This window comes from Temnothorax nylanderi, unplaced genomic scaffold, assembly GCF_030848795.1.
Source record: "Temnothorax nylanderi isolate EJ_2023f unplaced genomic scaffold, tnyl_v1.0 TNYL_tig0463_pilon, whole genome shotgun sequence".
Taxonomy (NCBI): Eukaryota; Metazoa; Arthropoda; class Insecta; order Hymenoptera; family Formicidae; genus Temnothorax; species Temnothorax nylanderi.
The window spans coordinates 55,820-69,448 of record NW_027249525.1 but is presented as its reverse complement, the minus strand read 5'-3'; the positions used below and the strand labels follow the sequence as shown (position 1 = coordinate 69,448).

Below are 13,629 nucleotides of genomic sequence, written 5' to 3'. Positions count from 1 at the left end.
TTATTAAATTTACGAATTAAATTTTTTAATTTAAAAAAATTAGATACTTTGCTTTACTAAACATGCAATTATATTAAAATAAATAAATGAAAGTTTAATGGAAAGAATAAGTTATTTCAAATAAAATAATGACTTATCTAAATATATTTAATAATTTTTTTCAAATAAGTAAATAAATTACTTGCACGTGAAATAAATATATTTTTAATGCAGACAAATAATTATAAAAATTTGTAATAATAAAAAATATAAAAATATATTTTCTTTAATGAAAGAAATAAAAGTATTTTTATTTTAGTAACTAATTTTCTTCAAATAAAATTTTTAATTTAAATAATATTTTCTCAAAAACAGCAATTTATTTTTTAACATGAAAAAGATTGCCTTTTTAAATATTAATATCATAAATTAAATAAATATTTTATTAAATTTACGAACTGAATTTCTTTATTTGAAAAAATAGATACTTTGGTTTACTAAACATGCAATTATATTAAAATAAATAAATCAAAGCTTAATGGAAAGAATAAGTTATTTCAAATAAAATAATGACTTATCTGAATATATTAAATTATTTTTTCAAGTAAGTAAATTAATTACTTGGATATAAAATAAATATATTTTTAAAAATAATTACAAAAATCTGTAATAATAAAAAATATAAAAATATATTTTCTTCAATGAAAGAAATAAAAATATTATGATTTAGTAATCTACGGCCGAGAGTCGGCTCAGTACTGGGCATGTATTGGGTCGACTTAGAAAATTTTCGCTCGAGCGGCGCCGGAGGTAACAACCGCGCGAAAGCAACACGCCGCGAGGGGACTTAGAAAGCTTTTTGCTCAAGCGGCGCCGGAGGTAACGACCGCGGCACAAAAGCAATACGTCGCGAGGGGACTTAGAAAGCTTTTTGCTCGAGCGGCGCCGGAGGTAACGACCGCGGCACAAAAGCAACACGTCGCGAGGAGACTTAGAAAGCTTTTTGCTCGAGCGGCGCCGGAGGTAACGACCGCGGCGCGGAAGCAACACGCCGCGAGAGACTTTTCGCTAGAGCCCACGCCGGAGGTAACAACCGCGTTTGTGCCTCTCGGTTACAAGTACCCCGAATTATGGTGTCATTCGTCTCGCTTTACGTCAACGTGGCGTATCGTCGACCCCCGAGACCAGCTGCCGGATATCCCGTACGATAATCGAATTCGCGTCGTCGTCGCTCTCAGCGGTCAAGCCCCGATGGTCTCGATATTTCGCCTCCGGCGCCCGTAAGCGACCGTGCGTAAGACCGTGCGTCGCCGATCGCTCGGCCGGCTGGTTGGGTACTATAAGAGGTGCGGTGCGCTCGGCGAGCCGAGCGACACGAGCGATACGTACGGACGTGCAAACGCGTTTCGCTTGGTCTGTACGAATGTGTAAAACGTTTGTGGAATACGTACACGAAAGGGGCACGTACGACGAAGTCGATGCGGGGAGCATCGTTTCCCGTTCGCTCGCGCTCGTAGTCGATCGCCACCGTCGTGTAACTTATACGAACACAACACTGCCACGAGTCGGTGTCGAAAGACCGAATTGGACTTGGAGAAATTCTCGCTCGAGCAGCGCCGGAGGTAACGACCGCGGCACGAAAGCAACACGTCGCGAGTATGATATGGCAATCAGTGTTGTCCCCGTACTAGTACTCTGTGTCGATATTGTTTTTCAAATTTAATAAACATGGTTTTTATTTAAAAATGTATTTTTTTATTTTGAAAATATATTTTGTTACCTTGAAAAATGAGTTTCTTTATTTAAAAATATATTTTGTTACTGTAGATTTATAAATTAACTTTCTTATTATACAGAAAAAAATAATTTACTTAAAAAATGATATCGTTTTTCAAATTTAGTAATTATGGTTTCCATTTAAAAATGAATTTTTTTATTTTTAAAATATATTTTCTTTTTTTGAAAAATGAGTTTTTTTATTTGAAAATATATTTTGTTATTGAAGGTTTATAAAATGTATTGCTTATTTAATTCAACTAACAATTTACTTAAAACAAAAATGATTTTTTTTGTTCAAAATAGCAGTTTTTTGGTTTAAAAATATATTTTCTTATTACTACTGCAGAAATCAAACCTTTTGATTCATTAAAAAAAAGATTTACTTATTTTAAAAATTTGCATATTTATTTGAAAAACAAAATTTCTTTTATTTTGTAATGCGTTTTATAGTTTAAAATATTAGTTATTCAATTGAAGTATATACTTTTTGTTTAATAAATAACATTTACTTACTTTAAAGAAATAATTTTTCTACATTAATAAATGTTTTTTTTCTTTCTAAAAATACAAATGTTTCAAATTATGAAAATAATTTTCTTGCAAATAGTCAAAACAATGGTTTTCTTAATTCAAATTAAATTTTCTTAAATCTAGCAATTTTTTTTTTCAGTGTAGACGATAGTTTTGCTATAATTCCGATGTCAAGACTAAATGACATACTCGATGTGTTCAATAGTTACCACCCGCGATTAAATTTCACATATGAACTAGAAAACAACGATGGCCTCTCGTTTCTCGACACGATAGTCATCCGCGATGGAAATAGATTGACCTCGAATTGGTATAGAAAACCAACGTTCTCCGGCCGTTACACGAATTATTTCTCTAGCCATCCATTGAAATATAAAGTGAATACAATTACGAGCTTAGTCGATCATGCTGTTCTATTGTCTGATGCTCGCTACCATGATTCAAACATTAATTTAGTCAAAAAAATTTTGGTGAATAACTCCTTCCCAATGGATCTCATTAATAAGCACATCAACAATAGAATTAAGCAGCTGCGACACAAACCAGATATTGCTAGCTCGCCGGTTCAATTTGATCCTCGACGTTGCGTGGTACTACCATATGTTAAAGATCTTGGCGGGACTATAAGTCGCACACTCAATAATGTTGGTATTACTACAGTTTATACTGTCCCCAAAAAATTAGATACTATCATAAAAAAGGGCAAGGATCGTCTCGATAAAAACCAGTCTACTGAGGTAGTTTATAGAATCAACTGTAACGATTGTTGTGCTTCCTACATTGGTCAAACGAAGCGATACTTGAAAACGCGCGTCACGGAACATTTCAATGATATTAAAAAGATTGATCATCAGCATTCCGTGGTCAGCAAGCACCGCGTTTCTCTCGGCCACGAATTTAAATGGTCTGAAGTTGAGATACTTCATAAAGAAAAAAATACTAAAAAAAGAGAAATCGCTGAAATGTTTCTAATCAAGAAATATTCTGATACCATTAATTTACAGAAAGATACGGATAACTTAAACCCTATTTATGACAACGTCATCTCTTGTTTATAATTTGTATTGTGGTTACCCGCTCTGTCACCTTTCGATCTGTTCTCAACTACATGACGCGATATGTTCAGTTCGTTTCCGACGTCCATCGCATAAACATGTAATTGCTGTGCCGTTCTGACGATACTTCGTTAACTCAGCGAGCATGATACGAACCGGTGCCTTTGGAAAACTTTCTCTGTGTAACTAAGTTTTTTCTTTGTTCGTGTTCCTTTTTACTTTTTTGACAACTTACTGACGAATATATTTTTTAGCACTCTGTGACTTTTCTATCAAAATTTCACGAACAGTTGACTGAGAATTGTTTGATAATGGCACTTTTTCCTCATCAGGTATTTTTAAGTGTTACTCACGATTTAAATTCCGTACATATTTTTACCCGCTGTATTGACGCTGCGATTTTTATAATTGTTTGTTGTTAGATTACTTGAGAAGGACCCGAAGCTTGGGTCGAAACGTCGTGTAATTTTGAAAATTTTGGCCAATTATAGTCGATTAAATATACGCACCTTTTGTTATTTATTATTGGCGGAACAAACACATATTTCTTATAAAATATTATATTAAAAAAAAAATTTTTATGACTCAGCATAACAAAAGTACTTAATAATAATGAAAAACAACTTTTATGTGACTTTGTAAAGTGATTTACGAAGATCTCTTATTTTATAACCAATCTGTTTGTTTAAGTCTCTTAGAATTTTCGCTTTCTTCGTTGAATGTCCGTAAGTTTTATTTAGATAATCTTTAAATAGGCCTAAACAATAAAAAAGAAATCAATAATTATTTTTATTTTTAAATCATGATTATTATATGTATAATACTTACGTCGTAAAATACTATATTTTTGAGGAGTAAAACGTTTTCTAGGAGACCTATTTTCAAGTTCGGTAGTTATCCTTGATGTTTTGAAACAACGATTTACCAATGCTTCTCTTGTCCACAAAATTTCCAACAACTCTCTTAGAAATACCCAATGACCTCAATGTTTCATATATTCCCAGAAAGCTAAATTTATCATTTTTCCGCAACCAATATATATCTAAAAAATATTTTCGTTGTAGATTTGTCAAAAACATCAGTTAATGTTAAAAGTTTATATACTAGTTATTGCTTACTAATTAATAAACTTTTATTAATCAGAAGCATTGCTTTCATATAAGATAAATAAAATTAAAAATTAAAATAAAACCGTGAATTCGAAATTAGGTAAATTTTCTAAATAATTGTTCATTGTACTATTGATGAAATCGTACCATTCATGGTGATTATTATATGTTAATAACCATAAAATAGTAGAGAATAAAATAGTAAAATATAAAATAATAAAATAGTAGAGAATACTTGATAGAGAATAATTGATATAATTAGGAATGCAGCGTTCATTCATAATTGTACCTCGTCACCTTCGATGTCGTATAACTGCTTTTCTTCAGGATTTACGTCCCTTGTATCAGGACGCATTGAGTTGTCATACTCATTTGCAGCCTCTTCATCAGAATCGTATGGTGCATCTAAATTATGAAAAAATTGACAAATACTGTTTTCACTGTTTTATAAAAGTTTGAGAAGTTTCAAGTTTTATACGTTATTTACTATTTTTTGTTTTTAAATTACACGAGTATTAAATCAATTGTGTAATGAACAAATCTACTACAATTTACAATTCAGGTTGTAATTATAACTATTGAGACAACTTTTTATCAAGTATTTATAAATATACCTACAATAAATATACCTTGTAATTTTAATCGGTAAACCTTGTTTCTTCTGAATCGTGGTCTATGTCGTGGAGTCTCAGTAATTCCTATTAATACAAATTATTCAGTTTAGTCTTATTCGAAATGAATTAAAAAGACATCTATTTAATTTTATAATTTCTTATATGATGTTCTATCATGGTTTATACTCTGATTGTCATTGTGATTTGTATCATCTTCTTGATTTTCAAATATTCGCGATTGTTTTGCTAACATATTGCCTGACTCGTTATTTTCTGTGTCACTTTCATCTTCGGAATGTCTGCTTCTACCCGGCAGACTAATCTTTGTTCTCTCTAAATTCTTTCGTTTTTTCTGTAACATCTAGAATAAATAATAACAAATGAAAATGTAGCTTTAGATAGTAATTGATTAAAATATAAGTCACAATTTTCCGAGATTTCAATAGCAACGACAATATCAGTAACAATAACTGTACCACTGATTGATCATTTTCATCTTCTAAAGACAGGTCCTCAACATTATGCGAGGACTTTGTACATTTTTTGGATTGCGTTTCATTTGAAGGCCTAGGTTGTGGTGATATTTCGTGTGTAGAATGATCTGTTGTATCTCCATCATTGTCAGATAGTGGAACATTATGCGAGAACTTTGTACATTTTTTGGATTGCGTTTCATTTAAAGGCCTAGGTTGTGGTGATATTTCATGTGTAGAATGATCTGTTGGATCTTCATCATTGTCAGATAGTGGAACATTATGCAAGGACTTTGTACATTTTTTGGATTGCGTTTCATTTGAAGGCCTAGGTTGTGGTGATATTTCGTGTGTAGAATAATCTGTTGTATCTTCATCATTGTCAGATAGTGGATTTAAACATTTTCTATTACTTAAAAATTTTTCTAGTTGCTGTTTCCCATTATGTGCTTTACCTAATTTTTTTAGTTTCTGTTTCATAATCTATAAGCAATAATACTAACATATTATTTAAATTAATGAAAACTTTTTGAAATTTAAGCAAAATTAATTTTTACGTTGTCAAATATATATTAGGCTCCTAGGTACCGACCGCGGCCATTTTGAAACGTGATGTCAGAAGCAAGAAATTTTACGGTGACAATTGCAAACTACTGTAAAATAAAGAAATCTTTCAATAAAAACACACTACAAATCGTTTTAACACACTACAGTGTGCTATAGCGACCTACAGTGTGTTTTAATCAAAATATCTTTTTATTTGACAGTAAATTGCAATGTAATTTTCGTGTAATTTCTCGCTTCTGACGTTTCGATTTCAATATGGTCGGCGAGGGACCAGGAGCCTTAAAACATGTATGAAGAATTTAATGTACTTGTATGATCATTTTACCTTAAACACTTACTTTGATATTCTTTTTTGATGTTTTCTGTTTTTCTTCCATTTTTTATCGCAGTTGTTGAAGAGCATCACTATGGCGTTTTTTTGAAAATTTATATCTCCCTTTTTTATTTAATAAATGTTCTTCACCTTGAAAAAAAATTATTTTTCATAAAAAATGCATGTTTTTTACTTCATGAATTTTATAATTATTTATTACAATTTATAAAAGTTTGCGGACAACTAATATTTTTGTATATGTAATATATAAATGTAAGTAGTTGAGATAAACTGAAATTACTGATATTTACAAAACTTATTACTAATTTTAGAATTTTATTTATTTTTTAAAGAGATATCAATATAAAAAAATATTTAACAACTCTTAGAAGTAATGAGTCATTACTAATGACAAATAAGAAAGTAAATCTTTAAAATATGCTACGTATAGATTAAATACATTTCAGACTCATAGCTTTTTGATAACATTCTCAAAATTTAAGTCAAAGAATTAAATAAATACCATTATAAGATTTATTATTAATTACTTTTACTTATATTTATGAAAAAAACATGAAGAAGTGTTTTAATTATAAACATATTATATTAATGGCTGTCACTTACTTCCGACAGATAATACCTCAGCTGGTGATAGATGAAAATTGTTCTTCTGATTATCATATCTTTTTACATAATATGGTTCATTGAAACAAATTTTCCCATTAAAGTTTTCTATATCTTTGGTAGATATGATCTCAACTTTTCTCCTTTCATCGGAATAGAAACGAATAGCAGCATGTGTTGGTTCAGATATTGCTATCATATTCGTATCCATAATTACCTATTAGGAAAAAATGATACATTATTATTGCTTAATATTTTATATGAAAATGTAAGAACATATTTTATGATACAAAATTTAGATATAATTATAACCATTAATGGTTACAATTGTAGTCAATGAAACAGATATATTTTATTAAAAATAAAATAATATAATAATACCTATTATCCTCGATGGTATCACAGAATTTGTTTTCTTTGACGAAGCCTTTTTATTCTGTTGCTGTTACACATTTAACCCGCGTGTTCGTAAAATTCGTGATTTCACATTCACAAGTTTTCTATGACCGCTGTTACACGGCGCCGTTAATCGGGTTTAATAACATCGGTAGTTCTTAGACTAGCCAATCACACTCATTCTTCAGAAGAAGGGAATAGCTGTGATTTGCCAGCCTAAGAACTACCGATGTTATTAAACCCGACGTGTAACAGCGGTCTATGACTGCGTTCAATTTAGCGCGTATTACATCCTGTCGGATAGGACCTGTCCTCGCCTCTCGGGCTGTGTTCCGATATTCACTGCCAGTACTGCAAATCTATAGTTTATGTCACGCACATTATAAATTTTAGGTACTGACAGTGAATTTCGGAACACAGCCTCGGTAGCATTTGGTAATATGGGTGAGGGAAATAGTGGGGATGGTCTCGTGACGCACGTCGCACACACAAGGATGCCAGCAGCCAGACTGGCGGTTTTCGACAGCCACTGCCAGCCAGTGGTGGGGATGGGCAGAGATGCCAACTTTACGTTTCAGCAGCCAGCTTCGAGCGTCGAGCGGTAGAAGAAGATAGATAGATCTCTGCTGTCTAACCGACAATCGGAAAACCGCCAATCTGGCATCCTTGGTGCAAGGGGCTTTAAAGGAAAAATTTTTAAAGGTTGCTGATGCAACTTTATGTTTTGAAATAACCTCGCTCCTAAGTGGGCATAAGATATCGCTATTTGGCCGTATTGTGTCTCGGCAGAGATCAGGTGCCAGAAAAATTAAGAAGAAGAATAATGCCTCCGTGTATCATGTTATCCTTGTTGTTCACCAGTTAAACAAATATAAAAATTCATTGATACATGGTATGTATAACACATGGTATATAATTTATAATTTTTATTATATATTATTATAAAAAGTATGTACATATCGTAAATGTTTCACAATTTCCTTTTTATAGGTTAACGTTCACATTACCTGGAATTTTTTGTTATTTACCTCTTATACTTTCTTTTGAATTTAATAGGTGAGTGTTGATGAAGAATATAATAAATAGTTTTTATTATCTTTGAAATCAACTTATAATGATTTACAAATGTAATTAATAGCCGTATGTTTATTCAATTTTTTATCAATATATTAAATAATGAATATCTGTGAAACAATTGTACATAATTTTACTATTTCATGTACGTATCAGAAAATATTTTGATAAGTTATTAATATCTGAAGAAATATCGTTATATTTTATTAATTCAGTTAATACGTCAAATAAAAAAAAATTATTTCAAAACTAGAAATTACTATTCTTATTTATCGGTTACTATGGAGAAATATTTTAATCATTTTTAATTTCATACATTTAACAGGAGAATAAGAGATGTTAAATAATTCATTGTTTATACACTCGCGTGCTATGTGTTCAATTCCTCTCGAATATTGTTGTATGGTTTATAAATTTATTAATAAACAATATTAATATTGTATTGTATGTAGAAAATTCTGCACGAATTATGGTTGAGAAACATCCCAGAAGATATAAAAATTATTTGCGCTCATGCAATATAGAAGATGTTAGTCCAAGGATTAAGAAAAGATTAAAATATAAATCTGTAATGCCAGCATATAGTCTTGTAAGTAATTGTTAAGTAAACCTACATTATTTTAACGATTAAAGGTTTCGTCATAAAATTGAAACATATCCGTGCTGGGAATGGCCCATAATAGTCGAATAACTTATTAAGGTACAACACAGCTGAAAAATGGACTAATTATTGGATTTTTTGCATATGGTAGAAATAAGTGATTTTTCTTTTTTCAATTTGTTTCTAAGAAAATGTGTAATAATTACTTTTATTTATTATTTTTTGCAAAATCAAAAAATATCAATCGATCCTGTAGGAAAAATGAAGAAAAATGTGTCTACAACATTTCTTTGTAACAGATTTACGTTTGCCTCAAACAATTAAAGATATATATCACAAACAATTAAAGTGTAATATCTTGTGACGAAATTCTTCGTATAAAAATTCCTGATGGTATCTTCCTCATTGAATATGTAGACGAATTAGCAGCTTTTATAGAGACAACCCAATTGCGGTGAAATAATGTGATTTGCCCTGTTAACTTCTGGACGGATTATTTTTTTTTATCAGTCGTAATATAGTTATATCGATTTTTACACGAAATCGATTGGATTGAAATGTGGAAATTGGTACCAAAATTAAGACTGAATCAATTGAATTTTTATTGGTTTTAATCGATTTTTTCTGCTTTTTGTAATAATACCTACAAACAATAGTTGTATAAAAATCACAGAACCTTATATTTGTAATGTCTATAAATTATATTTCATAATGCCATTTTTATCCAATCGCTTTTATAGTTCTCAGTGAGATACTTTCATATACCATGTAACAAGTTATAAAAGTAGCTACTAAATTAAATTTTTTTCAAAATAACATTTGTCGAATACAGCGAATAATATTTATAAATAAAGTTTATTATGAAAATAAAAATAAATAAATATTAATCATTTGTTTTAGAATTTTGAAGACGTCGATAATGCTACAAAAAGTCATCAAAATGTTGAAATGGAAGGGGCTCATTGCACGAATAGTAATACATCTTTTAATAACGATGTCGATACAATGCACGAAATTTTAAATAATGACGAAGAAATGGAAGAAGTTGAACAATTCATCAACATCATAGATGAAGAAAAGAAATTTATTGACGATCAACGTGAAGTGCTACAGGATTCAATTCACAATATTCATGAAATTCAGCAAATAACAAATGTTAATTCCACTGATATCTATGATGACCAGGTTAACAAATTTAATAACAAATAATTTTTTAAATATTATTTAAATAACTTTTCCATTCATTCATAATGCTCATCTATATACAAATTTCAAATTACTACTATTTTACTGGAATGTACTTTTCTAAAAAATTATTAATTATTCAATAATATTGAATATTATAAACACAAAGTTGTTTTCTGATTACACTACAACAATAATTAATTAATAAGCTTTCTTTATGACAAAGTCAATTGTTAAACATGCTTCAATAAAATTAAAAAACAATTTCAAAATGTATTTAATAATAAATAAAAAATGTTTCAGATTTATTGTAGAAGAAGCCAACAACTGGAATGGGATGTGAATATATATGACGATTTAAGAGATTACGATGATAAAGATAATGATATTTGCCGCTCACGAAATTTAAAAGATTTTATTTGTAACGATAATTTTTTAGCTTGTATTGATATTTGTGTTGATAAATCAAGAAGCGAAATATTTTTGATGGTTCTTGAGCATAGCTTAAGACATAGGTCATCTTTAAGTGAAATATGTAGTTTACTGAGACTTATTAATACCATTTTTTCACGAACATTGTTGCCTGATACAAGATGGATATTTGACAATATTGTAAATTCGAAAAGTACATTAGAGTATCATGGAATATGCCCTAATTGTAGTAAATATCTTGGAAAAATAAGAGATTTAAAATCTTCTATGACTTGTGAAGTATGTTTAGGAATAGTTGAATTTGATGGTCCATCATCTTCAAATATTTTCTTACTCATCGATCCAACAGAAAGTATTAAACTGTTACTGGAAGATAATCAACAATATTATGAATACATTGTAAAAGAAAGAAAATATGATGGAAGAATTAGAGATATATTTGATGGCAAATGCTACAGATCTTTTGTAAAAAGTTTACCTACTAATGAAAGGCACAATTACGTCACAACTATTTTCAATACTGATGGCGCACCTCGTTTTGAATGCTCCCAGTACTCTATCTGGCCTATATATTTACAGTTGAACGAAATTCCTGTTGAATCGAGATTAAAACGAATCATAACTTGTGGTATGTGGTTTGGCAAGAACAAACCTGAAATGACAGCCTTCTTACAACCTTTTACTGACACAATAGTTCGATTATCAACGGAAGGTATTGATTGCACTATTAATAATGAGAAGCGTTTGATTAAAGTCTACACTTTAATTTGTTGCGTTGACTCGGTTGCGCGGGCTCCTATGCAAGGAGTTAAATTGTTTAATGGACAGTATGGATGTAATTGGTGTTTACATAAAGGCGAGTGGTACGAAGGTAGTATGAGGTACCCCATTTTACAATCTTGTCCAGAAGAAAGAACCAAGAGAAATATGATTGAGTTTATGACAAGGACTACAATCGAAGAATGTGACGATGTTTATGGAGTGAAGTGTACTTCACCTCTAATTAATTTACCTTATTTTGATATTGTACAGGGATTCGTTCCTGATTACATGCATTCTTGCCTTAGTGGTGTTGGAAAGCAAATCACGAAGTATTTTTTAAAGTGCATGATAGAAACATCAACAGTGGAAGAAATGAACAAAATTCTGTTACAGATAAAAGTTCCCCATCAAATAGGTCGATTGAGTAGATCTTTTGATGATATTAATCAGTGGAAAAGTAGAGAATGGGAAAACTTCATTCTTTATTATAGTCTGCCATTATTTCGATTGACTTTAAATGAACGCATGGTGAAATATTGGATTTTGTTTGTTGAAAGCTTGCATACATTTGTAACGATGCACCCCCAAAAACTGCATCGTTCCGGCGTAACACCCTGCCGAGGCCGCCCGGCCGACCATCCGCCGGGCGAGGAACGGGCACGGTGTGCCCACCTTATTTTAAACGCTAGCATATAACGATAGGAAGCCCGCGAACGGGCTTGCCGCGGCAACCGCCTCGACGCGCCGAACGGTGCCGACCGCGGCCGAAGACCGCCGAACGCGATCGCGGCGTCGGGACGCCGTATTTTCCGACCGTTCCGCCGCGCCATCCCGGCGCTCGCGGTCGCCGTCGCTACCCCCGCCACTGCGGAACGCCGCCGCGCCGGGTATAAAAGACGAACGTTTTTAACGCTAAATGCGATTTTCCGATCAACGCTCCGACCGACCGCACCGATCCTGAATTCCCGCATCTCTCTAGCAAGTCAGAACGAGGGTAGAGCGCCTCCGGCATTCTCTGTCTTCGCCGAGCGATTCTCGAAAGACGACAAGCTTTCTTCCACACCGCGCCCGCAAGTCAGAACGAGGGTAGAGCGCCTCCGGCATTCTCTGTCTTCGCCGAGTGATTCTCGATCGACGACCGGCTTTCTTCCACCGCGCGCCCGCAGGTCCGAACGAAGGTAGAGCGCCTCCGGCCCTCTCTGTCTTCGCCGAGTGATTCTCGTTAGACGACCGGCGTTCCTACATCACGCCCCGCTAGTCAGGACGAAGGTAGAGAGCCTTCGGCCTACTCTATCTTCACCGAGCGCTTCTCGATACCCGACCGGCTTCCCTGCACACGGAGTTACCCGAACGGGGGCAGAACGCGTCTCTGCCTCCACCGAGCGCTTCTCACCGGGTACTCCTACCACCTAACGCGCCGAATTGCAGCGATCTCGCCGCCGTATCCGCGCCCGCGCGCCCCGCGCCTTACTTCGCGCCACCCGTCACACACCGATCGCCCGACTCGATCGCCATCCGCGTGCATTCCCGCGCGCACCGCGTGCGCCCCGGCTCTGCGTCCTGCGCTCGCCGCACCATTGTACGTACCGCGACTGTTACACTGTGTTCTCAATCCATTGTAAACCTCGCGACCGTACATCATAGAATAAACTCTGCCACGTTATTGTTAACCACGATACACTTCATTTTGCCGAACCTCACCGCGCGTCCGTTCCTCCGCACCTCCTTCGAACCCAGCCCAGCCGCGAGCTAGATCCGCGTTTCGAACACAGGTTGTTTTATGGCGCCCGAACAGGGACCTGACCGTAAGGAGCAGACCCAGGAAACCGGCAAAATGAAGGAGTATTTCTATAGGCTAAGCAAACCCGACTTGATAACCGAACTAAACTCACTCGGACTCGACACCGAGGGCAATCTCGACGATCTACGCCGCCGATTGAATCGATTTATCGACGCCCATCCCGAGCAGTTCCAGGCGAACGCGTCCGACGCTCCCCCGCTAACTTTGACCGTGCCCACCGGAATACCGCCGAACGCATCCGACGCCCCTCCAAGAACGCTGACCGTACCCACCGGAGTACCGGCATCCCCCGTAACGATAATTCCAGCCGACCGCCCGACGGACCCCGCCCCCC

General features: G+C 34.1%; 1 protein-coding gene across 4 annotated transcripts; it reads right to left on the bottom strand.

Annotated features, from left to right (window-relative positions):
- Positions 1-3,844: 3,844 nt before the first annotated feature.
- LOC139783034 (uncharacterized) lies at positions 3,845-8,255 on the bottom strand. Of its 4 annotated transcripts, none has more exons than XM_071722161.1 (10): positions 7,731-8,251; positions 7,426-7,553; positions 7,045-7,261; positions 6,446-6,570; positions 5,544-6,023; positions 5,254-5,428; positions 5,083-5,151; positions 4,743-4,858; positions 4,173-4,386; positions 3,845-4,101 (listed from the first exon to the last, which is right to left on the bottom strand). In XM_071722161.1, exons 4-9 carry the CDS (start codon positions 6,482-6,484, stop codon positions 4,327-4,329), a joined length of 939 nt encoding a protein of 312 aa, XP_071578262.1. In that variant the 5' UTR covers positions 6,485-6,570; positions 7,045-7,261; positions 7,426-7,553; positions 7,731-8,251; the 3' UTR covers positions 3,845-4,101; positions 4,173-4,326. The 4 variants fall into 4 exon arrangements, with proteins under 4 accessions (XP_071578262.1, XP_071578263.1, XP_071578264.1 ...); XM_071722162.1 differs by having other exon boundaries at positions 7,426-7,544; XM_071722163.1 differs by having other exon boundaries at positions 4,220-4,386; positions 7,426-8,251.
- Positions 8,256-13,629: the final 5,374 nt, after the last annotated feature.